This window comes from Rattus rattus, chromosome 2, assembly GCF_011064425.1.
Source record: "Rattus rattus isolate New Zealand chromosome 2, Rrattus_CSIRO_v1, whole genome shotgun sequence".
In the NCBI taxonomy this organism is placed as follows: Eukaryota; Metazoa; Chordata; class Mammalia; order Rodentia; family Muridae; genus Rattus; species Rattus rattus.
Window position 1 is genome coordinate 53111817 of NC_046155.1, and position 27046 is coordinate 53138862.

The 27046-nt window shown below is 45.9% G+C and overlaps 1 protein-coding gene across 1 annotated transcript in view; it reads left to right on the forward strand.

The window, feature by feature from the left end:
• The first annotated feature begins 2510 nt into the window (after positions 1-2510).
• Positions 2511-27046, forward strand: part of Rbm20 (RNA binding motif protein 20) — a 192929-nt gene continuing 168393 nt past the window's right edge. Inside the window, 1 exon segment of the mRNA XM_032895534.1 lies at positions 2511-2701. Coding sequence (XP_032751425.1) covers positions 2511-2701 — 191 coding nt within the window.

Sequence of the window (27046 nt, forward strand, 5' to 3'; positions counted from 1 at the left end):
CACTCCTAGATAAAAATCAAGGAAAAGTAACGGCGTCCCCCACTGGTTAAGGCATGTAATGTTGGACTTGGAAAACAGACGTGGTTGTTCACAGTAGTCCTAGGCAACATTTTTGCAAGATGTGGCTGAATTAGCTCAAGGTTTCTGCTTTAGCGTACCCTCCACATCACAAGTGACAAATATTAAACTGTAATCATGCAAATAGCATTTCTGGGGGGGGGGAAAGGCCCGCGGACTTTGGTTTTTCTTTTATTATATTTATTTTAAAATTTAAACTCAAAAGGAGGAGGAAAAAGCCCAGTGAATGCAGTCTCCCCTTGCTCTGTATTTTCCCAGGAGGGACACCGGAAATTCACCCCCACACCTCAGCCTCTCTCCACCCGTCCCCACAGAATCTTATGTTTCTTAAGTCTTTAATAAGAGCTCAGTTTCCTCGGAGTTTTAAAAAGACCACGTTCAAGCCGGCCATGATTAAACTGTAGAGCCCCACCTCTATAAAACCGGCCCTGAATACCTCTCGTGCAAGAAACATCCCTAACTTGGAGCCAGGGCCTCATTACTCCTAATTCCGTCACATTTACTAACCAACCTTCAGAGAGGATACCTTTCCATTGGCGCATTGCAGTCCGGACAGTAAACAGATCTGTCTCGCGACTACAAAGCCCTTTCCAGAGGTTTAGAGGGTTCAAGGGAAACTTCTGGGAAGACTTCATTTATAGTCTTTTCTGGGAGAGTCGCAATGTTAGTTTTAGGCGATTCCCTCCAGGGTTAAGGGAGGGTGTATGTGTGAGTGGGTAAGATGGAGTGGGCTGAAACCACACTCAAGTTAGTGACAGAAATCAATCACTGAAAACGGCATGAGACTTCCTAGCCCCGCGTCTTGAGACAACGTGCTCCGCTTGTGAGAGAGGGGCCAGCAAGTAAGCCGCGTTTACTTGAGAGATTTTTGGTTTTGTTTTTTCTGAGACAGGCTATCTCTGTGTCGCCCTGGCTGTCCTGGAACTTGCTCTGTAGACAAGGCTGACCCCCAACTCACAGAGATCCCCCCTGCTTTTGCCTCTCTAGTAAAGTGCTGGGATTAAAGGCATGCGCCACCACCGCTGCCAGGCTGTTTTGTTTGTCAGACTTAGTTGTGTGAACTGTGGATGCTGTGATGTTTAAGGATACAAATAATCGTAACTGCAATTGGCAATTGGAGGGGGAGGAGGGAGAGAGGAGCTCTCTAAGGTAGGGTGGTAGAGCAGGCAATTTCACGGGGAAATTGACACAAGAGTCGGGAGGGACAAAAACTATCTTTCAGAGAGTCCAAGCAGTTGTCAGGTTTTGAGCCATCTGGTGGGTGTAGCAGGTAGGCAGGCAGGACTTCAAGCCTTGGGGTCAGCTCACTGCACTCTGGCTTGTAACGCACGAGAGAGGAGCTTGGCTGCGGGCGTCCATGTCTGGAGCACCGGGACAGCATAGTCCGAGGGAGCACGAGGGGGCCACGCCCCTGGCCAGGGCTCAGGGGCGGGAGGGTCTGCTGGAGTAGGTGTTTCCCCGCCGCCGGGTCCCCAGCTGCTCCGCCTTCTGAGCCTCACAGGTGGGTGCGCACAGCTGCCGCCCGGGGTCACACAGGTGCCTGGCGCAGGTGGGCTCCGCGCAGTTAGCAGAGCCGGTGAACTCTGCGCCCCATCCTTTAAATTCACGGAGACGTGCCAATAAATACGAAAGAAACGTGTGCCTGATTTTCTTTTGCTCTCATGGGGTCCTGGTGGGGGTCTTTCGGGGAAAATTAAAAGAAATGAATCCACTGCTACCCCGCCTGTTGCCTCTGGGACCCCGAAGCGACAGCTGGAACTGTCAGTGTGGTGAGTTCCGGGACCTGATCATCTGAGCCCCCAACTTGCTGTCCCACCCACCTAGGGAAGGATGTGGCAGCGTCGGGTCCTTCCAGTGGCGCTGGCCCGACTCCAGCTTCAGGACGATGCCAAACCCCCGGTGCACTTCGCGCTGGTGATGTCCTCGGGGCTCGGCCCGAGCCGGGCAGCCTGTGCGCTCTGGAAGAAGCTACAGGACGGCGGAGGGCGGCTGGCGGGCGGGTCGGCGTGTCGCCCTCTCACGAGGCTGTCGCGCTGAGGAGCGCCTGGCTGGTCACCCCGAAGGGCTCGCGGTGGCGGGTGGCGGCCGCTGCTCTGCAGCTCACTGCGTCTCGGGTGGGCAGGCACAGTTGTCTAGGTCACCTCCTCACGCAGCAGCTCCTGGGCGTCCCGTGGTTCCCGTGGGCCCCGGGACGCCCCCTGTTCCTGTCCCTGTCCCCCGCCCCCTCCGCAACCTCTCCAGCAGGAGCGGCGGGAGGTGGAGGAGGCGGCGCCGCAGGGACTGTCTCCTCCCCACCCTTCTCGTCTCCTCCCCGCGCCACCGGGAAGGACAAGGGGACTGGGTACAGGGACCCCGGCCAGTGAGCGCCTGTGTTCCGGGACCGCCCCTCCCTCGCGCTCTTTCGCTGCGAGCCCGGGTCGGTGTCGCCGCGCATGGTGCTGGCTGCAGCCATGAGCCAGGACGCGGATCCCAGCGGTCCGGAGCAACCCGACAGAGATGCCTGCATTGTGCCCGGTGTTCAAGGGCCCCCCGTGCCCCAGGGCCAGCAAGGGATGCAGCCCCTGCCGCCACCGCTACCGCCACCGCCTCAGCCTCAATCCAGCCTGCCCCAGATCATCCAAAAGTAAGAGAGAGAAGGGAATGTTGCCTGGGTGCGAGCCTGGGACACACCCCAGAGGCCCTCTTTTGTGGCTTCATTTCCATCCTTAGCTAAACTTCGCCCGCCGGGCTTGCGTTTGAAGTGTTGTTGGCCCTGTGGGCAGGGTCGGTGTCATTCTGGCTTGTTGGTGATATTGGGTAGAACGCAGTCAAGTTATTCGTGGCGGGGGGGTGGGGGTGGCCAAATAATTTTCGCCTTTTCCTATGTGCTCTCTGTTCTCTTCTGAATGTTGCTGGATCTTTTTAACTTCATAAGCTCGAAGTTGGGGGAAATGGCCCAGAGACTAATTTTTCATCCTTCTGGTCCTTAGAGACCACTGGAATGTATTATGACGAGGACGAGGACGAGTCAAGCGTGAGTGTGGGCACCTAGCGAAGGTTGTGTGATAAGTCGCCACTGAGAACAAAATTACCTTTAGTGGAGTCGACTAGAGACTTCGGGGCAAAGGGAGTTGAGGGCCTGTAAACAACCGGCAAACCGTTTACAACATGGCCCTTGCAAGGAGTTCTCAGCCGCAGAAAAGGTTGCCACTAGATACCGTGGTGAATCTTGCAGTTCATCTTTTCATTGGTTAGGTAGGCTGGAGTGGTCAGGGGTCCCAGGAAGCCCCTTATCCCGTCTGGGAAGCGTCAAATTAAACCGATGGTGTTTTGCTTCCTCCGCTCCTTAAAAGCATTGTTTTGACAGTTTGAGGCCTAGGATGTTGAATTGTGTGAAGGCCCTTTACTTTGCTTCAGGCTTGGTCAGCCTGTGACAAAGTCCTGAAAAATAGTTTGAGTGCGTCCACAAGTCTAGATTGGAGCATGTAAACTCAGGAAAACCCACATGGGGAGCTGAAGTTTGTCTGTTGGCTGTTCCGATGTTGGGGATTCTGTAAACTCACTACCGTGCACTAAGGAAAAAAGCAAACGTGAGAAGAATGGAAGCAAAATGTCAACTATGGATGGCTTTAAAAAGCGAGGTGTGTAATAGAAAAGAGTGAGAATTCAAATTTGCCATCAATAACGGGGGTGTCGCGTTTCAGGACAAAATGGTTCCCTATCTGTTGGCTGGTCTACTTCTAAAGTCCTATTTCACTTATCAAGCTTTGGGCCTTAAACTCTGATATCTTATATAACTTTTAGCTACTTGGCAATTTGCAACTTTTTAAAAGTGAAAACATTTCCTAGGGTTGCCCCTTTCCCTCTCTTTGTAAAGCGTTTCAGCAAACACTAAAGAGAACTGACACTTTATGTAACTCCTGAAGTTTCACTTCGATCCTCACCGTAGATAGAAGACAACTGATAAAAACTGCTCAAGTCTAAAGTCTGCTTACTAAAACATCCAAACTGACCAGCTATGAATTTGAAACTATTACCTTTCTCCGTGGACTGAAATCAGCCTGTGTGTTAAATTTATCAAAACTGCTTTGGGTTTTTTTTTTTTTTAGCAATTGCCCTGCATTTCCCCTCAGTTTTAAGTAGAAGAAAACTAGGAACTTCTTATTCCCAGAAAAAACAAAACAAAACAAAAATACTTCACAGATGGCTATTTGAAGTACTGCCAGGTAGGGGGAAAAAGTCAGTTTGTGAAAATGAATAATTTAAGATACGTTTTAGTTTCTTCATGTAATTAATAATGTAAACTACGCGTTTGTCATCCTATTAGGAAAATTCCATCTCAGGAATATGTTCTTTTTAAGACACTAGGGATCCTCTCAAAGATGGCTCCTCCTGCTTAGAATCCAGGATGCAGCCCTGCAGATGCCCACGAACAGATCCATGTTCAAGGCCAGTGTCTAAGGCGGGTGGATGTGCTCATGGGATTTGATGTTCATGCTCTTGTATTTCAGAGCTTTTCTTTATAAGGAAGATTTGGGGGATTTGTGTCTCCTCTGTGCCACAGAAATTCCGCTGGAACCAGGCACAACACGGCGAAGTGTTTTGCCGGCCCATCTCTAATGCGCTGAAACCCGAGTGGGCTATTTTGAAACTACGTTTGCATAATTTAATCTGAGCGAGCATTTTTATGTTATTATGGGGTACTGTTTTCGTCAACCATCTTTGAGAAGAGGTAGCGGGCTGCCTGCCTTTGGCCGCAAATGAATTGTCTGGCCCTGGATTTGGAGGCATTTGTGAACTAAAGCTGTGGATTTAAAAAAAAAAAAAGGTTTTTTTTTTTTTAAATGGAAACCTATATTAAATATTCTAAGCGAATCTTCAGTTTTTGAAGTTAGTTCGGCGAGGTCAGTAAGTCATCCCCGAGTTTCATTCTCTTTCAGAATGACGGAGACATCAATCTTTTGGTCGTGTAGCAGTTAGGGATTATGGGAAGCGTTGGCTGATTAGCAGTGGTTTTCATTCTGAGCGAGGTCATTGACTTTGGTAAAGTCATTGGCAAAGATGAACCAGGCTTATACTGGGTCTTAGAGCTGCGCTTCGCTGACGAACGCTTGCCACGCCATGAATAGCGGGACACGGCCCGGGCTTTGTTTTACTGCAGCCTGTCTCACTATTCGGGTGGTTGTGTCTGCGGTTCATCTGTAGGGTCCTTCTGTTCAGGTCGGATCTTGGTTTTCTTGTCGTTGTGTTCTTAACATTAGTTAAGAGCTAGCCATACCCCTGTGGTTCCCATCTGTCCTGACCTGAGAGGCATGGGCCAGGTTACAATTACATAACTAGGGTCTTGGGAATGTTTTGTTTTAAATGTGTGTTCTGCAAACTGGCCAAAGTAGAGCTGTTCTTGTATCCTTGTATCACATAAGGCTCATTCTAAGCCCTTCGGAAAATAAGAAATGTAAAAATGCCCTAAGAAAAGATGAGTTTAAAAAATCGAAATAATTTGAAGATTAAAAAAAAAAAAAAAGACATGGACTTATTTTTCATGGTGGCAGAATAAAACATTGGCGTTTGTTGGCGAATGTTTTATCAGGACCTATACTCCAACTATTGATGCTAGTTTCCAAGATGATTCTGTTTTAATTGTGTGCTTTAACCTTGAACACAACCTTTGATTTATAAGACATTCTAAACATTGATGGACCTCGGGCATTTCAATTCTAGATTATAAAATTCTAAAGTATCAGAATAAAGATACAGTTGCAGTTGTAGAACGTGGATGTCAATGGACAGGCGGGATTGCAAGAGCCACCGCTCAGAACGAGAAAAAAAACCAAACACACAACACCTTAGGGAGCAAATCACAAAGATGATTTTCCTTCCTAAATTATTTGACTTGCTGCAGGATTTTTTTAAATATAAATTTGAGTTAGCATGCTGCATATTTAATCTGAGTATGGATGAGTTACTTTCTCCTTTCCAGATCACTTTCACAAGCAATTAAAAAACAATTGGTTTAGCGTTTGATAGCTAGCATCCCAGCATGGGAGTGCTGTTAAAGAGAGCAGTCCAGCTTAAGTTCTTCTTCAGCGATCACTTAGTGTTAGCCTGTTCTCTGTGCTTAAAGGCTAAGTACTTAGAATAGAAAATGCTACAAAGTATTCTCTCCAATGGCAGATAATGTAACTGACTGCCCCCATTCTGAGGGATCTCCATGTAATGGTTAGGGCTACATAGCGTGTAGGCAGATTCTAATCTTACGTGATATCCATCTACTTGATGGGCATGTTAGTGATTCTATCTGCAATTAGGGGGAGGAATTAAGAATTTGCCAAGAGGGGATATTACCTCACAGACGCATTTGGTACTTTTCTGGAAAGCAGATGGAGTTTCTAACATCTGTGTCAGTTCCTAACATCAATTTGAGCCCATTTTCCAGGGGAATAGGAATACATTTGTAGAAGGAATTTTGGAAATTTTAAACACCGTCTTAGACTACACGCAAGACAAGTATTTGGCAGGGAAAACATCTGCAAGGATTAAGTCCGCCCGAGCAGGGGAGAGAGAAAAGACTCCGTGTTAAAGCTGTGAAGTGTCTGCTTCTCCAGAAAGCCCCTGGAAGCCATTTTTTTTTTTAAATGAAATTTTACTCGAAAGCTCCCCTTTCCCCCCATAAGTGTTTCTGGATAATAAGATAGCGGTGTAGTTTTGAGTTTTTCTCAAGTTGCCCGAAAGATCAGTCTTATGAAATGTAGAACATTGTTTCCTTTAGTCACAGTAAAGGGCTACTATACACAGGGCACACACTGCTGGCTTGAGCGCCTGTGCAGAGGAAAGGAGAAAACTTGCTTTGGCCTTTTCTTCTATCCACTCCTTCATTCGCTATCACCTTGGAAGTTTAAGAAACTAACAATGTAGCAGAGGCATTTGTCACCTGGACATGAACTCTGGCTGGCTGAGATCCTTTTGCCTGCCCTCACAGTCTGGGGTTGGGGGTTCTTAGCCAACAGGCAAGTGACCCCGTTATTGGTTTTCCCTCTCTCCTCTGATTTATTTTTCTTGCTGCTGTAATGTTCTAGACGGCAGTTTAAACTGATTTTTCCCCTTGCCCACATGACCAGTCCTCAAGCGTACAATGTAATTGAAACGTGCAACTTTGATAAACAAAAATGCAAAAGAAATTCTGGGAACCCACGGGATGTCACCAAGAGATAGAAATTAAAGTGGACTACAGAAGCATAGAGGCTAAAGATAGGAGGAACCTGAAACAGTGACTCAGAAAGCACTAAGAGGAATTTTCTACCCTGCCGTGATCTAGTTGGGGATGGTCTAATTGATTTTATTTTATATTTTTAGCATAACGTTTCAATGGATCTATTTCGGGTGTAAGGGGCGGCTGGAAGTATTTGGAGTGCTGAGAAGTTTTGTTAAAAGTAAAATGATCTATAATGTAGGCTTAGAGAAAATACGGTAACCATCAGTCAGCCGGAAACAGCAAGCAGTCCTTCCTTCTCTAGTTAAGAACAGGGGTGATCTTGGTACTCTGTCTGCTACCATGCTTCATGTGGCCTGTTCCCACCTGTCATGGGCAGGGACTTCCTGATTCTAATTGCAAAGCATGTTTTGAGTCTGAAGTGTACACCGGATCTCCAGCCCCACTGGTGGGCTCCGAGAAGGCTCCGTGGGTGGTCACTGTTTGCATCTTACCCAACCCGACAGCTAGAAAAGCTCCAGTCTTCGACGTGGCTAGTTTGGGGACTGCTATCACCTCCTGCCGTTCGAGGAGGTGGTTGAAGACAAGGGCTCCTCCCCCCGCGTTTTCTTCCTGTGTTTTAGGTACGTTACAGACATTTAATACTCGAAACCTTCCTTAAGTCCCAGGGCTACAGCTGGGTTTTACACGAGAGGTCCCCTGATGGTTTACAAGGCAATGTTTTCATCTTGCTGACAGGGGACCTGGAGGGATGAGGCGCGCGCTGATGCTTTATGGGCAGGAAGGGGGCCGTGAAACAGCCTGCATGAAGATGTTGTGTTAATAACCCGCAGCTCAGTTTGCGGAATAAATCTTACCATGTGTTCAAAAACAGAAGCTGGGGGTTGGGCATGTGTCTGGGGTGGGAGTGGGGGGTCATTACTCGATCATACAGCTTTCACGCTACTTTCCTCTCCTTTAATCTGGGTGTTTGCTTCAAGGATGTACCGGGGACCATTGCCTCAGTCTTTTCTTCGCACCTGCTTTCTCCCCATCGCACGTCACCCATCGGCCTCAGTTGCCACTCTCCGCTATGGCCAACTGAGAAGACCCTACTCCGGGCCACCTAGACACCTCAAATACATCTCAATTTTGTAACTTCTCTGAAGAATCTTCCCTAAAGATGTTTCTGAATTTTACTCCCTCAACCTTTAAGAACAAACAAGATATCATGAAGCGTAGGCAAACCCCAAATTCACTATACACCCCAGGCTGTCCTCAAACTCGCTGTATAGCCAAGGCTGGCCTTGAACCCATGGTCCTCCTGCCTCTCCCTCCTGAGTGCTGAGATTCTGAGTATGTACCACCACAGCCCAGCTTATTAGACCCACCTTTAAGCCTGACCTCCAGAGTTAGGAATAGAAAATGATTGTGTACACTCATGTAGGCATGCACTGTGTGTGTGTGTGTGTGTGTGTGTGTGTGCACTTGTGTATTTTTTTCTTTAAATCTCTTTTTGTTGGGAGGGGGATGTTTATTTTTAGTTTACTACTAAGCAGATCAACTTAGGATCAACCTGACACCATCAAGTGTAGAATGAGCATCTTTGATTAAATTTATAATAGGGTTTCTGTAAAGAGCCTGGGGGCGGGGCAGCAGCCTGGGAGTAGGTGACATGGACAAACCAATCAACCTTCCTAATCCAGCCTCCCTGTGGGTTGGAAATGATGGGTAGCTCCGTCCTAGAACCAGATTCAGGGGGAACTACTGCTGGGTGATCATTCGTGCAGAGCTCCCTTCCCTTCCAGCTCCACACCTAATAAGGGCATATGTTACGGTTTGCTTAACCTTGAGCTGTGGGCACAGGTACATCCCTGTGAGACAGACATAGCCGTGGGGAGAGACACTTCCTGTAGCATTGGCAATGTACTTGCTTCAGTGCTGTGATTTAAAGTCAGAGGTCCGCCAATGTTAGCGGGAAGGAGGAGGTTAAAGCTCTGTTATTTAATCTTTAAAACTCGGAGGTTATAAATGCATTATTCTAGATTGCTAATGACTGAAAGGCATTGAGATTTGCTGGAAGGGATCCCACTCTCAGTTTAAGAGCCCGGTCCTGCCGTTCTCACTTTGAACCGGAGGTGTTTCGCTCTGGCAGGTGGGAATATGCTTGGTTTTGCTGACAGAAATGTAAACTTAGGAGCAGAAGAGAGTGCGGCCGAGCCCCCGTGCTCAGTGGGGATGTGCTGCCAACCGTGCTGCCAACCGTGCTGCCAACCATGCTGCCAACCGCTGCAGAGACCGAGGGAGGCAGACCTTGATCTGCTGGGAACGACTTTCTGTCTGATCTGCAGAAATTATGGGTATTCTAAAATGAGTCCTCAGGTTTCCACGTGGCCTCACCCATCCACAGACCAGCGAAATGGGTCCGAAGCCTCAGAAAGGACATGGGAGCATCAGTCACAGGCATGTAGTCTACTAACTAGCAGAGGACAGAGCTGCATAAAACTTTGATGTTTGAAAAGATGTGTGTGTGTGCGCGCACGCGCACGTGTGTGGTGTATGCTTGGGAGCCCACACATATGGAGCTTTGAGGTCAATGTTAGGTGTTTTCTTCAATCTCTCTCTCAATATTTGAGCCAAAATCTCTCACTGAACCAGGAGCTGATGGTGTCAGCTAGACTAACTCTCTGAACCCTGGGATCCTCCTGTCTCTCCTTCCTCCAAGTGCTATGGTTACAGATGTGTGCCTCTGCCTCTGTTTTATATAGGAACTGGCAATTCGAACTCAGGTCCTTCTCCTTCAGCAGCAAGGACATTGCCTGCTCTGCCATCTTCACAGCTTGCCTTAGTCTGTCCTGAATGGGCGTTGATACCTGGGCACGGGGGCACATGCCTTTCATTCCAGAACTTGGGAGGCAGAGGCAGAGGCAGAGGCAGAGGCAGAGGCAGAGGCAGAGGCAGAGGCAGAGGCAGAGGCAGGCAGGCAGGCAGAGGCAGAGGCAGAGGCAGAGGCAGAGGCAGAGGCAGAGGCAGAGGCAGAGGCAGAGGCAGAGGCAGAGGCAGGTGGATCTCTTCAAGTTTGAAACCAGTTTGGTCTACATAGAGAGTGATAGGACAGCCAGGGCTATGTAGAGAGAGAGAGAGAGAGACCCTGTTACAAAAACCAACCAAACACAAAACAAAAACAAATCAAAACAAAAGGGAAAAGGGGGTTGGGTTGTATGTAAGTTATGTGCATGTATAGGACAAACAAAAACATTTATTGTAGTATGGCTGAGAAGAGAAAAAAACTAAACACAGTCTAAGTATTTTTCATTTGGAAACATGAATTATGTTTTGTGTAAATGTCATATATAAATATATATAATGTATAAACATTAGATTGACATTGTCTTACATTTATTAATATAAAGTAAGTTTCATATATTATTAACTAGAGGAACGTGGGGTACCTGCCTTTAATCCCAGCACTTGGGAGGCTGAGGCAGGAGGATCTCTGAGTTTGAGGCCAGCCTGGTCTATGGAGTGAGTTCCAGGACAGGCAGAAACCATCTCAAAAGCATGAATGTCAGTCGAGCCTGAGGGAAAATCTAAAGTAAAAGGTGTCAGTAGTGGGTCTGTGACACAATCGCGGTATTCTGTTGTACCTAGGGAATATGTTGTAATGCTGTCCCCTTAGAGAGAGCACCGGGGAAGTTCAGTGCATCATGGAGGGCTGAAGAGTGAGACGGCGGTCACACCCTGCCGGCGTCCCTAACTCTGTTCTCAACCGGGATATGTTTCTGTTAGTGTGGAAATGAGAGAGAAAGGAAAGCCATTTGTGATTCTATCTTTATTTGATGACTGGGCTGCCCACTCCCCTCCCACAGGACAGAGGAGAAGAGGACTCTCTGTGTGCTATCCCCTTGCTGTGCCCAGATTTTCCGTGTATAGCAAGAGATGGGGGCTCTGCAGGGCATCTCCATCTTGTCCTCCTGCCAAGCAGAAGCCAGGTCTTGCATTTTCTCTCCGGCTTGCATCAAGTTACTTTATTCCAGGTTCTGAGGAGTGGAACCTAGATAAGGACGGACCCTTTAGTACGTCAAGTGATAGCTAATGCCTGCGTTTAAAGGAACCACGCATACCCCACTTCTTCCTTTCATGGGGAGGAGAAGAATGCTTGTTATAGTTTCAGTTTCCCCATCTCTCCCTCTGCTATAAATTAAATTCATAACAAAGACATGAATTTGAGTGTGTTATAGTGTATTTTGCCTTAGGAGGGAATGACGTACGTATTTTTGGATTCTCTTGTATGTTTATCTTATATCTTCCATCCCGTCCAAAGTATTGGAATTACTTGCATAATCATATTAGCAAATCTAAGGAAATTAGTCTCATAAAAATATTTTTTTAAAAAATACTACAATGTGTAGTATGTGTGGATGGTGTGTGTGTGGTGTGTATGTGTTATGTGTATATGTCTGTGTTGTGTGTATATGTGTGTGGTGTGTATATGTGTGTTTGGTGTGTGCATGGGGTGTGTGTGTGTGGTGTATGTGGTGTGTGTGTGTGGTATATGTGGTGTGTGTATATGTGATGTGTGTGTATATGTGCGTGTGTGTGGTGTGTATGTGTGTGTGGTGTGTGGTATCTGTGTGTGTGTGTGTGGCGTGTGTGGTGTGTGTGTGGTGTGTGTGTTGTGGGGTGTGTGTATGGTGTATGTGGTGTGTGTGTGTGTGTGTGTGTGTGTGTGTGTGTGTGTGGTATGTGTGTATATGTGTGTGTATGTGTGTGTGTGGTGTGTGTGTGGGTGTATGTGGTATATGTGGTGTATATGGTGTATGTGGTGTGTGGGTGTGTGTGATGTATATGTGTCTGTGGTGTATATGGTTGTTTGTGTGTGTGTGTATGTGTGTATGTGTGTATGGTGTGTGTATGGAGTGCTGCAGATTGAACTCAGGCCTGGTCCAAGTTAGGTTGATGCTCTACTGAGCTACTTCTCCAGGCTTAGTAAATGTCTCTTGTAGCTCTCTTAGGACCCCTCCCACCACATTGGGTTCACAAAAGCATTTGCTTATGTTAGCTGCTAAGTACACCCACTTTTTCTTGTTCTTGACCAAAGATTTTCAGGTCATGGAATAGACTGTAACCTGAATTCATTCTGGTTTACTGGACAGAGACAAGGTAGGCCTTTGGCAAATGTGCACTATAAGTGACTTGTACCCCACTACATTAGAGGCTGTGGTTATCATAGTGACCACCAGGGGCTTTTCCTCTTGATTGACGTTATTGTAAGATGATACTATGATCAATATCCTGCCAATATCCTGTTTCCAACACATTTTTAATAGCTTTATTATTTTTAAATCTCTCTCTCTCTCGTGTGTGTGTGTGTGTGTGTGTGTGTGTGTGTGTGCAGGTTTCTTTTTTTTTTTTTTCGGAGCTGGGGACCAAACCCAGGGCCTTGCGGTTGCTAGGCAAGCGCTCTACCACTGAGCCAAATCCCCCGTGTGCAGGTTTCTTTAAAAGCCAGAAGCCAGTGCTGAATGCCCTGTAGCTGGAGGTGTGGCTGGTCATGTGCACATAACATGTGCTCCAGGAACCAAGCTTGGGTCCTCTGCAAGGGCAGTGTGTGCTCCTAACTTCTGTGCTGCTCCGCTAGCGCCTGGTTTTATATTCTAATTCGACTAAACTTAAAGGGATTCTGTCAGTGAAGTATGCAGAACTAGAAAGGCAGATGCGTTTTGATAAATAAATATTCCTTCTAGGATAGATGAGTTTGGAGCCAGACCAAACCAGACAGCTTCGAAGACACGATTTCAGATAGCAGCACTTAAGTGTTATCTCGAGCCTCTGCGTGTTCTAGATCTCACTTCATAGGACTCACTTCCCACAGGAAGCTCCTACTTTATTATTTTATTTTATTGACATCGATTGATTTTGTGTGTCTACACGTGGAAATCAGAGGCTAGCTTGCAGAAATTGGTTTTTCTTTCCCATCGCATGGGTTCTGAGGCTCCAACTTGGGTCGTCAGGCTTGGCTGCCACGTGGGATGGCGTTGGTGCCTTTGCCCGCTGAACTGTCTCACCAGCCAGCCGGGCAGCAGCTCACCATGAAGCCTGTGTGGTGCCCATGAGGCGATTAGTGTAATTTTCATTAGGTCCTGCACTGTGTTTTGAGGTATCTTCCTGCAGGTCCTGCTCTGTGTGGAAACCTTGTTGGTTTCTCTCCTCCCTTTCTCCCTTTGCTTGCACTCTCTCCTCTCCTCTCTGCTTTGAATGTCGATCTCACTTTGTAGCCCACACTTATTCACCATTCACCATGCAGCCCAGGCCTGGGGCAATCCTCCTGCCTCATGCTTACCTCTCTTCTGTAAATAACTATATGAAAGTGACATTAAAATTGGCGGATGACTTGCCCTGCCCCTGGCTGAGTCAGGAGCTGGCTGTGGCTGCCTCTCTGTGCTTTTCAGATTTAAGTTACAGTCTATTTTTGCCTGTTCTGGTTTGGAATGTGTATTTTCATACACAAAGCAGGAGTAGGTGAGGACGTGGTGTGCGCGAGGAGTAACGAAACGAGTAAGGCTCTGTGTGCACCGTCTTCCAGATTCGACTTTGTCTCCACTGACCCTGAGCCTCACTGTTCCCCTCTGTAAAAAGGGAACAAACAGAGCAACAATTAAGCAAGCAGACAAACCTTCACAGGGCACTTCCCCAAGCCAGTTCCTTCTCAAAGTACTTGATACGTGTTAAGTCCAATAATGATGCTGGGAAATATGAGCTGTTGTTCTCCCCATTTGACAGATAAGGAAACTGAGTCAGAGCTTTATTAGGGAGCACTCAGAAGAAAGCCAAGAGGGTAATATTTAGGCAATAGCTGGCGGGGTGTGGCTTAGAACGGAGAATCTTACGCAACTTCAAGTGACCCTGTCATCGCTAGAGAAAAATATATTTATCATCAAAATAATTATAGAAAAGCTATTCCTTATAAAATTATTAAAAAAATAGGACTGAAATCACTTCCAAGTAGGTCGGATTTTATCTGAGACAGTCATTAAGATTAATATATTTTTTCCATTTCCTTTTTCCTTCTCGTGGCTTCAAGTGTGCCTTTTGGTTTAAAGTGAAATCTATATCTCGGTCTAAAGGCCATGAGCAAATCCAGGGTTGGCATTGGACGCGCTGCCTTGCTCTGCTTGTTGTGCGTGTCGGGCAGGACCTGAATTTGATGCTGCGGGGGATATATAAACACTCATAATCCTCTCAGCATGCACTAAAATAATAGCAGATACGATAGTTTGGTTTGCAAAGTGAGCGTCCTGCCAAGTTTCTAACCAGGACCACTTTCGAACCGATTCAGAAAACCAGGATTCAGCAGTGATCAAAGTGTCTCGCCTCCTATTAATAGCTGAAGGAATTCCTGACTTGAAAGCTGGCACATGGCTCTCCCTCCCTGCCAGATGAGCCTCCCCACCAGCCTGCGGGCACTGTCGTAGGTGTTCTTCTGCCTTAAGGAGACCACAGAAGCGAAGACGGATTGTGTGGAAAGAAGTCAGGAAAGGACCGCCTGCTTTGACTCGCAGAAAGGCTGAAGGAGAGGCCACTGAGGCACCCGCCTCCTCTGTGTGTCTCAGGCAGTGTTTTAAAGACTCCATGATTAGGGGGTGCAAGGACAAAATTTATAAAACTTTGAAAGTTACCCCTCAGTTATGTGGAGGTATGATCAAACTGTATGTGAGGCATTTATCAGCACCTGCCAAACCTGATTTTTTAAAATTTATCCTTCCCTCTTCTATTGATCCCCTAACCCGTAAAACCACTGGTATAATTTTTATTGTAGATTAGTTTATGTAGATTCAGAGTGTGCTTTGGTGGAAGCAGACCTTTTACTCATCGTAACCAATTTTTTTTGGAATAATTCCTTTGTGTCTGTCTTCTGTTTCTATCTCAAGACACCAGAAGACACATGCCTTATGAAGAAGAGTTTTCCTTAGATCTAGACGCTGCATGTCCATGATCTGGAGGCCGTAGTGAGGGCCTTCTCGGCTGCCTTGCTTCATGGTAGAGAAGTAGAAAGGAGGTCGCCTGCATGCAGGAGAGGGCCACTGTAGGAAGGAAGCAGGCCCACTTCACCCCAACTTGTTCTTGAGGGAACTGCCTGGGGTCCCAGAAGAACTAACTGAAGTCCTTTGTGGTGGAGTATCAACAATGACCTAAGTGCCTCCCTAGTCCCTTCTCCTAAAGGACCCACCACGTAATTGACACACCCACACTGCCATTGATGACCAAGCTCTTAGCACAGGAAGCCGTGGAGGGCAAACTGCACGCAAACCATAGCAACAGCATTGACCCTTTAACTCTCTTAAAGTGGCATCGAGAACATCCGTGGTGTTGCACAACTGTCACCTCCATCCTGTGCCAGAACATTTGTATCACTTCTAAGGGACACTTGGCCATCCATTAGAGCCCAGACACACCCAACGCAGCCTGAAGGCCTCCCACGGCTGAGGCCAGCTATGGATGTGACCCAGTGTGAAACCGTAAACTAATGTAAAATGTTTAATAAGGTCACTTCGGGTTTGGTTTTTACTAACTTCATGACGCGGTTCTGGAGAGTTAACTTTGTAGACGACCGATGCCATGTCACGAGGTCGGAAGGTTGAGCCCGTGGGTTAAGCAGTTGGTTCTTATTCCTGAAAATCTCTGCTCCATTTCCTCCTCCTGTGGATTTGTCTGTTTTGTATGTTTAATGTAAATTGAGCTATTTGTCTGATTTCCTGTGTCACCCAGTGATTTCAAGATTCATTTCTATTCATTATGTATCAGGGCTTCACGCACTGGGTATTAGTATTCCGGTGAGCGGGTAGATAATGTGTTTGCCCATTCCTCCTTTGATGGGCGTTTGGGTTATTTCCTTTGGCTGTGGTAATAATGCTGCTATGCACATTCTTTTTTTTTCCTGTTGTGTGTGTGTGTGTGTGTGTGTGTGTGTGTGTGTGTGTGAGTGTGGTATGTGTCTAAGTGGTGTGTACGTGTGTATGTATGAGTGTGTGTGGTATGTGTGTTTGTGGTGTGTGTATGTGTGTGTGTATGTGTGTGTGGTGTGTATATGTGTGTATATGTGTATGCGGTGTGTGTATATGTGTTTGGTGTATGTGTATGTGTGTGTGGCATGGGTGTATATGTGTGTGTAGTGTGTGTGTATGTGTGTGTACTATGGTGTGTGTGTAGTATGGTGTGTGTATATGTGTAGTGTGTGTATACTATGGTGTGTGTGTGTGGTGTGGTGTGTGTGTATGTGTAGTGTGTGTGGTGTGTGTATATGTGTGTGAATGTGGTATGTATGTGTGGTGTGTGGTGTGTATGTGTGTATGGTATGTGTGATGTATATCTATGTATGTTGTATGTGTATATGTGTGTGTGTACATGCATATGTGTGCAGGTATGAAAAAAGGCTAGAGGTCATTCATCAGTTCCCACCCTAGTTATTGAGACAGAGCATCCTACTGAACCTGGAACTCATGGACTCGGCTAGGCTGGCTGACCAGAAAGCCCCAGGACTCCTCCTGTTGCTGCCTCCATAGGATTGGGATTACAGAGACATTGCTATCTCCCGGCTTTTGTGTGGTTGCTAGAAATGGAAACAAGTCCTCATATTTGGATGGTGTGGTGGCTGGAATGAGAATAGTCCACAGGTAGTGGAACTGTTTGGGAAGGGTTAGGAGGTGTGGCCTTGTTGGAGTAAGTGTGTTACTGAGGAGTGGGCTTTGAGGTTTCAGGAGCACAATCCAGGATCCAGGCCCAGTGTTTCTCTGGCGCCTCTCTCTCTCTGTCTCTGTCTCTGTCTCTCTCTGTCTCTGTCCTCTCTCTGTCTCTGTCTCTCTCTCTCTGTCTCTCTCTCTGTCTCTCTTTCTCTCTCTCTCTCCCTCTTTCTTTTCGCTCTCTCTCTCTCTCTCTCTCTCTCTCTCTCTCTCTCTCTCTCTCTCCCTCTCCTGCCTACAGATCAGGATGTAAAGCTCTCAACTACTGCTCCAGTGCCATGCCTGTCTGCTTCCCAGCACCGGGAAGATAATGCTCTAAAACTGTAAATAAATCCCAAATTTAATTCCTTCTTTTATAGGAGTTGCCATGGTCATGGTGTCTCTTCACAGCAATAGAGCTGTGACCCGAGCCACACGAAAAGCACTTTACCTGCAGAACTGTCTTCCCAGCACCCTGTGAGCAAATTTCCAGTGAAGCATCAGTTCTTCTGACTATGCGCCATGGAGTGGAATTAATGAGACATATGCTGATGCTGTTTAATTTCTCGAGGAACCTCCTAATTGCTTCCTAAAGTGCTGCACCATTTTAAGTCCCTCTCGCCGATGCCCACGCCCACTATATTCCTTTATTATTATTTCCGTGGTTCCAGTGCGTATGGAGCGGTATTTCTCTGTAGCTTTTAACGTGTATTTCACCGATGACTGATGCCGTTGAGCGTCTTGTCATGTGGTCATTGGCCATTTACGTCTTCATTAGGGAAGTTTTTTTATCCAAGCCCATCATTCAGTTTTAAGTGAAATTGTTTATGTGTTTGCTGCAGAACCGTAGGTGTACTTTCTAAATCCTGGATACCACACGCTTATCCAATGTGTGATTTTATATGTGTTTTCCCCATATGCTTAGGGTTTTCTTTTACTGTAATGGTTTTGAAGTTCACCCATGTGGCCAGTATGAAAAGTTTGAGCCTTTTGGTTCAATGATTAAGAGCACAATTGCTCTGCCCAAGGACCTGAGTTTTATTCCCAGCATCCTTGTCACCAGCCCGCATCTGCCTGTGACTCCGTCTGCTGGGTTCCATAGGAACCACACTCCTGTGCACATAACCTACATGGGGATGGACACACACACACAGACACAGACACACACACACACACACACACACACACACACACAGACACACAGACACACACACACACACACACACACACACAGACACACAACTTTAAAGGTCACGTCTTTCAAGTGCTGAGTGCTGTGCTGTTTGATTGACAGTACACCCATCCGCGCACAGACCCTGCAGACTCTTTCCAGTTTGCTTCTGTTCAAACAAAGCTGGTTAAGAACAGCCCTTTTGCTCGGCTTCACCTGGACATGACGTAGACTCGGTTGTGAGGAAATATCAAGTCCAGTGATAATTTACCCCATTAGAAGGGTAGAAGGATGATAATACTTTTTTTTTTCTTTTCTTTTTTTCAGAGCTGGGAACCGAACCCAGGGCCTTGCGCTTGCTAGGCAAGCGCTCTACCACTGAGCTAAATCCCCAAACCCATGATAATACTTTTTAAATGAAGCTTTCTTGAGCTCTTTCCTGGCACCTTTGAATAGAGCACAATAATGGCCCTTCCAGGCACACAAAGCATATTTGCTTTCCCATTGCAGTTTTTGGGATCAGAATCTCTCTCCAATGGGTGTTTTTTTTCCCTTTTGCATGAAAGTATTATCAAGGAAGATGGAGGGCAAGGTGACTGAGACTGCAAAGCCACAGAAATTCAAGCTGGAAGGGACCGTGGAAATCATTTAGCTCTTGTTATGGAAAAGAAAGTCAGGGGCCAGACAGATGTCTCAGTGGGTCAGGACATTTGCTGACAAGCTGATGATCTGAGGAGAACCCACAGGACGGAATGAGAGAGCCGACTCCTGAAAGTCGTGCTACATCTCTCTCCCTCTCTATGATCCATCCATCCGTCCATCCGTCCATCCGTCCATCTGTCCGTCTGTCTGTCTGTCTGTCTATCATCTATCTATGGTCTGAGAAAGGAGACTGGATTGTCCAAAAGCTATTGATCACCAAAGATGTTACATAGATCATGGACAAGGTCTGCACTTTGAGGGTAATTTGAAGTCCTCCAGTTCCCCAGGCTGTGCTGGGGCCAAGCCAGTGCTGTCCACTTGTGGTGTTGTGGCTGGAGAGAACTCTGCTTCCTCCTAGGCTCTCCCTCTTAGTCCCCTGACAGCCCATAAAGTAGGTAAGGATTAAGGAAGGAGTAGCAGCGTGGGGTCCTCTGCTGTGACTGGAATGTCCAAGCTCGGAGCCAGGCCTCCAGACTGTTCCTACTTGAGTGATTCCTCCTCTCTTTCCTTGTGAACCCATTGCCCTTTCTGTGCCCACTGCCATTCCCTTATTTCAGGCCTCCCACCTTCTTTTGTTGACCAGGTTGAGTGCCAGGTTGAGTGCCAAGACACCTGCAGATATGTGTGTGTACACACACACACACACACACCCCACATATTCACACAATACACACATACATACATATACCCATACATACACACATACATACACATAACACATACACATACGCATACATATACACATACAACACACATAACACACACACTCACATATATACATACACATACACTCATACACACACACCACACAAACTCACACAATACACTCATACACACATTCACATACATACATACACACACAACACATATAATACACACTCACATACATACACATACACTCATACACATACATACACATACACTCATACACATACATATACATATAAATATATACTCACACATACACATATACATATACACACATATATATATATACATACATTCATACTCACATACCACATACACACACATACATACACCACACATATACAATATACACATACACACACATACAACACACACACATACTCACACAGTACACACATACACACATACACACACACACATACACACACTGAGGTAGCTCTCATATTTGTCATTCATTTGCTTAAATCACTGCTGTGGCTTCTGAAGGACTAGAGATGAAGATTCTGGTTGCTTAAGCAGGTCTTTCTGGATCAACTCTTACTTAGTTCACCAGCCCTGGTCTCACAATCCTGTCTAAGTTGCCTTCTGGTTCCCTCTGCCTGCCTACTCCATTCTCCACTCTTCACCTAGAACATTCTAGTTTATTCTTAAGGGTTCTGCTTAGACCTCACCTCTTCCAGGGCCATTTCCCTGACCTAAAGCAGTAACAGGCTAGGTAGTTGTGGTGGTTTGAATGAGAATGGCTCCCATAGGCACATATGTCTGAATATTTGGTCCTCAGTTGATGGACCTGTTTGGGAAGGATTAGGAGGTGTGGCCTTGTTGGAGGACATCAATGGGTTGGACATTGAGGTTTCAAAATATGTGTGGCATTGTAAGCATGCTTTCTCTGCTTCTTGCTTGTGGTTCAGGAGAAGGGCTCTCAGCGACTACCCCAGCACCTTGCCTTCCTGCTGCTATGCTTCCTGCCATGGTCGTCATTCTGAAGCTGTAGTAAGCCCAGCAAACTCTTGCTTTGCTCATCATGTTGATGCCGTACCTCAACAATAGAAAAGCAACTGAGATAGTAACTGTCTCTGGGGATGCCTAATGATACCATTGTAGCATTTACTCCATGTTTATCTCTTGCCTCCTGAAGAGTCCTTGCAAAGCTGCTGCAAGCCAGGCTCTTGTGCTCCATTTTAGTGTTATTAGGACGGCCTGGGATCCCTGGAGAGATCTTTGCTCAATGAGCAACTAGAATGAAACCTGAATTTTGATATATCCACCTTGGGGATAAGGCTGGTTACTTGAAAGAGGCCTTGAGTGTGTAGACTCACTATGGGTGTAAGGGGTATGAGTGTTATTCCAACACAAGAGTGTGTACTACTAGAATAAAGCACTGAATTGTGAGGCTGAAGTCATTCTGTACACCTGTGCTGGGTCGTCTCACGTCAACTTGACACAAGCTAGAATCATCTAAGGAGAGGGGACCTCAGTAGACATTGTTCCTCCATCCAATTGGCCTGCAGGCAAGTCTGTGGTGCACTTTCTTGATTAATGATTGATATGGGAGAGTCTAGTCCACTGTGGATGATGTCAGCCCGGGCAGATGGTCCCAGGAAAGCGGGCTGTGTGAGCCGTGAGGAGCACCCACTAAGTAGTGTTCTACCATGGCTTCCGCTTCAGTTCGTGCTTGACTCCCACCAGTGATGCAATGTGGAAGTGTAAACCAAATAACCTTTTCTTCCTCTAACTTGCTTTTGGTCATGTTTTATCTCACCAGAGAGAAATCTAGAAGACCTTTAATTTCCTGAATTCCTTCTCAATGCATTGTAAATGGTGAACAGCATGGAGTCGTATGGTAGACACTTCCTGTTCAGTAGTCACAGGGGCCCTTGTACTGGCCTGTGATTTCTGAGTAAAGAGGGTTACCTGCTGGGAGTCCATGTGTGTGCTGTGTTCATTGTTTAGGCCATGTGGGATGATTGCTACTGAAGGTGGAGAACTCAGGGCCCAGCACTGAACTGAACAGGAAGTCCTGTTCTAGTGGGATAGGATTTGGGTAGTGAGAGGATCTGCTGGTGAGTACTGAGAGTCCTAAAAGGTCTGGTGAAAGTAACCCTGAGGAGGCAGGACTGAGGGTGTTTAGAGAAGGCCTAAAAGATCTCCTTACTGTGTAGTGAGGGCGAAATGCGGTTTTATCCGAATCAGACAAAACTTCTGATGGAGTAGAATATAGTGTTTCATGGAGACTGACAAGCAAGATACCAACAACTAAGACAGAAAGAATGAAGCTGGAAGCTGACTTAAGTTTTGCCTCAAGTCATGCTCGGCCAAGGGTCTGGCTACATAGATACAATTCCAGGCTACAGTTCTGTCAGACTCTGCCACAGAGAAGAAACATGGTCAAATACCACAGGAACTCCTTAGACCCCACAACACCAGAGCTTCAAGGACAATGTTTCTAATTGACAACAAACAGGTTTTTGAACCCTAAGCAAACAAGTTGCTTTATTACTAGGCATTTCTTAAACACTGTCACTCAGTTGTAACACTGTGCCAACCCTCTGCTGGGCCTTGTCTTATTGTAACATAGTATCAGCAGACATCCAGCAACTGAACCTGAAAAATGAGCCATTACTTGTGATTTCTCAGCAAGACCCACGCAGACAACAATCCTATTAAAGTTGCATTTCAAGGTGGGGCACACCTTAATCCCAGCATTTGAGGCAGAGGCAGGAGGATCTCTGTCAGTTTGAGGCCAGCTTAGTTTCTTGGTCTACATAGCAAGTTCCAGGCCAACCAGGACGACATAGTGAGATCCTGTCTTAAAAACAAATGAACAAACAAACAGGATCCCACTTTAAAAATGTTATTTATTTTGCTTGTATCATATCCCACTTTGGCCTTCTCCACAGAAGTTCTACAGCATTGGGAGTTTTATTGAGGGACTTACCGCCCATCTCTATCCAGCACTTAAGAATAGTTTTCTGGGGTGGGTGGATAGGTGGGGGACACCCTCAAAGAAGAAGGGGGAGAGGGGATGGGATAGGGGTTTATGGACTGGAAACTGGGAAAGGGGATAACATTTGAAATGTAAATTAAAAAAATATCCAATAAAAAAAAGAGTTTTCTGGATCAGTGAGATGGCTCGGTGGTAAAAGAGCTTACAACCAGGGCTGATGTGCCTGGGTTAGATCCCAGAGTCTTATATGAAGGGAAAGAGACCTGATTCCTTCCTGTTGTCCTATGTAAACATAGTAGCACTTAACACAGACACACACACACACACACACACACACTCTCTCTCTCTCTCTCTCTAGTGACAGTTGGATTTTGCTTGTTCTCTCTCTCTCTCTCTCTCTCTCTCTCTCTCTCTCTCTCTCTCTGTCACTAGAAGGGGCTCATGAATCTTTATAGAATGACTAAGTGAACTGTAATAACATACCAACTCCAGTGGTTAATAAATGTCTTGTGAGTCCTCCCATGACAGAGCCCATATGTTCTAGGGTCTTTGTTTTGCAATGCAGTAAGTTGAACATATACAGTGTGAGAGACTTGGAGCCCATGCTCCTGTGTGATCCAAGTCCGATTCTGTAGTCACCATTTTAGCTAGACTCTATCGGCTGACCTTGGAGTCTTGTTTTTTGTGAGATCTTTAGAGCAGATGAAATCCAGCAGGCCTGGTCTCAAGCTCTTAAACTGGAGACCAAAAGAGGCTAGAACAATCGCATGGCCAGCAAAAGGGGGCTAATAATTTAATTCAGCCATTTCCTCCCAATATTCTACCAACCATCTTGGAGTACGGATATGAAAAAATTTCAAGTATATATTATTAAGTGGGAGAAAGCATTGTATTGAAAGTGTAGAAAGTTGGTATGAGAAAGCGGGGTGGGGAGATGAATATGTATTCATGATTGCTCCTACTTCCCAGAAATTCAGTTTTGAGAGGTGGTTAAAGTAGGACTGAGCAGAGGTCTGTGTGCTGCCTAATCTGAGACTAAGAGGAACAGCAGTGGGAGGGATGCTGGGAAGACGGTCTTCAGTGCTGTGGTATGCATAGAAGCCAGCACTTGGCTGTGGTGCCATTACATTCCAAATCAGATCTGTGTTTTGTTAGAAAGGATGTAGGGGGATTAGGGAAAGGGACAGTCACCCTTCCCAGCCTGGTGACCTTCCAGGTTCCAAATCAGGGAACTGTCTGAATATTATCAAGTGTTGACCTGGAAGGCAGTGTGGGGAGGATGTTATGGTTTGAATATGCTTGGCCCAGAGAGTGGCACTATTTGGGGGTGTGGCCTTGTTGGAGTAGGTGTGGTCTTGTTGGAGCTCTTCCTAGCTGCCTGGCTTCCACTTCTTGCTCTCATCATGCCTGCCTGGATGTTGCCGTGCTCACACCTTGACGATAACTGACTGAAACTCTGAACCTGTAGGCCAGCCCCAATTAAATGTTGTCCCAACTAAAGAGTTGCCTTGGTCATGGTGTCTTAGTTAGGGCTTTACTGCTGTGAACAGACATCATGACCAAGGCAGAAAGCTGATGGTTCTTGTTGTCATCCTCATGCTGGAAGTAGGGAAGAGAGAGAGAGAGAGAGAGAGAGAGAGAGAGAGAGAGAGAGAGAGAGAGAGAGAGAGAGAGAGAGAGAGAGAGAGAGAGAGAGACAGAGACAGAGACACAGAGACAGAGAGACAGAGACAGAGACACAGAGACAGAGAGACAGAGACAGAGACACAGAGACAGACAGGAGAGGAGAGGAGAAGAGAAGAGAGGAGAATGAGCAGGAAGTTGGGCAAAGCTATAATCTCTCAAATCCTCTGCTGACATAATTCCTCCAGCAAGACCCTAGTTTCTACAGTTTCCACAGCCTTTCTAAACAGCCCCACCTACAGGGGACTAAGTGCTCAGATACTGGAGCCTGTGGGGGACATTGTCATTCAAACTCTCCGTTGTTGGAGTGAGAGTCATGTCGATACATTGTGTTCTGACTGTAGCAAAGGAGGGGAAGCATCTACCACACTAGTATGCAGTGGTCTCCAGGGCATTTTGTGATATAAACAAGGACTCAACAGAGAAAGCTAGCGTGCTTTTATTTAAGCAATACATATCTAACTTGTTTGCATTTAAAAGAAATTATCAGAATAAACCAGTCAGAAGGGTTTCCTACATAAGGAAGGAGGAAATGATAGATTAAATAGAAGTTAAACTTCTCTAAATTAATTTTGTTTCATAGATTGACTCTGGAATCCTACATCCTATATTTTTTGTTAATTATAAACAAAATTAAGGTAACCTCATAAAAAGCCCTTGGGTATCAAGATGATGAATTATTTCAGATAAATGTAAGTTGCAATACATGGAGCATAAAACAATAGTAGAATATACACTTTTGTGTGAGTGTGTTTGTGTGTGTCTGTGTCTGCACATGTGGAGACCAGAGGTCCACATTGGGTCTCCACCTTCACCACTTTCTACCGTACTTTTGAGACAGGATCTCTCCCTGCACCTAGAGGTGGCTGTTTGTTATTTGCACTAGACTGGCTGGACTGAATCCCTAGGCCCTGCCTCCCTTCATCTCCCAGGGGTTTACAGGGATGCATGCTGCTGCACCTGGCTTCTGTGTGACCGCTGGGCATCTGAACTCAGGTCCTCCTGTTTGTGTAGCTTGGCATTTTATTCACAGAGCCATCCAGAAAAAATAACTCATGGTAAAAATGAGGGGTAAATCTGAAGCTGTTTTCTGTAATATTTTTAGTGATAATATTGATATTATCATACTGACACTAATATATATGTGTAGTGTGTATAAGTCATTAATTATACCCTATATATACACATATGAATATGTACAAGGTAAGTAGTTGTGTCTAATTTGGAATTTATAAAAACGAGAGAGAGAGAGAGAAACACATAATATACAATTTAAATTGCAAATTCTCATGTAAAGCTCTCTTTGGATTCTCTCTTAAATATTTTCTAGTTCTGTCCCCTGGAAGGTATAGAAATGATGACCAGTCTGATAGAGGAAACTCCTGTAACAACCAGATTGTAGTGTCTAAAAGGGTTTTCTACTGAGGGCTGAGTCCAGGTCCAGGACAGAAAACAAACAATATCTTATTTTACCAGAACACAGAGTGGGAAACTGTCACATGTCACCGTGTCTTGTCAAAAGGACTCAGAGGCTCCAAGGGCCTCCAAGAGTGCCCAGACACTAAACAACTTGGGCATTAAACAACATCGGACTGACAGTACCATGCCCTGATGCCTGGCTTTCAGTGGCTTGTGGTACTTGGGATGCTGTGGTGATTATGTTAAAGATCACTATAAGCTAGAGCTGTCTACTAGTAAATACATGAGACAATGCATTTCGCTTCAAAAAAGTAGCACGTTGTGGAGCGCTTTGGAAGTAGAAGGAAACAAAGTTTGGCCTCGGGTTGATAGTTTTGGAAGCCTGCAATGAGTCCCTGGGGATTCATTATTCTTTCTCTACCTTTGAATAGTTTGAAAATGTTTGTGATAAACATTAAGGCAGGACTCCAGCTCAGCCTGTTCATCCCTGAGTAAGATGTTGAGCTTCCGGCTATCCCTTCTGTGATCGTCTGGCCAGCCTGTCTTTGTTATTTCCTGTTGCTGCGAGAAGATACTCCAGTTAGAGCAATTGAAGAGAGAAAGGGTTTATTGTGGCTCATTAGTCAGTGGATACATTCCACCACGTCTGGGCCAAGGGGGCGAGAGCTAGAACAGCTGATCACATTGCATTCGTAGTCAGAAAGGGAAGAGGATGTTGGTGCTTACTTCTCCTTCTGCACTTACATAGACCGGGGTCCCATTAGAGGAATGGTCCCACCCTCAGTTAAGACACATCTTTCTTCATCAGTTAAAACAATTGGGACAACCTCAGCTGTCTCCAAGGCGACCCCAGATTCTGCCAAGTTGATGACTAGAACTGTGACAGGTTCTGACTCTCATCTCTCAGACTCCAAAGTTTAGGGTCTAATTCCACAAAACTTAATGTTTCTTTGTCTTGGGCCTAGATTTTTGCAAGATTGTTTAAATAGAGGGTCTGTGGGACCAGTATTCTGCAGCTCAGTGTCTCCGGCCAGCTTCATTTGAAGGACTACACAGAATGACCCCTATTATATTTAATGCAGTGTTTGGCAAGGGTTAAGGCTGAATCTTTCATGTATAAAAGAGAGCAGGTGGGGCCTTGTGAGATGGCTCACTGGGTGAAGTAACTCACCACCAAGCCTGATTACCTGAGTCTGAACCCACGTGGTGGAAGGAGAAAGATGACCAGCCACATAGGGTTATCTTATGACCAGCTGTGGCATACATGCACACCTTCCCCCACAAATGAATAAACAAAAAAAGTCATTAAAAATGTAGAAATGCAGCTTACAAGGATCCCACAGCTGGACCGGGGAATTGAGAGTTTGAAAGTAGCTTGTGACTTGAACACCATCTTGGCTAGCGCTTTACTTGGGGCTCTGAGGTTTATGGTTTAGCCTAGACATGGAGGC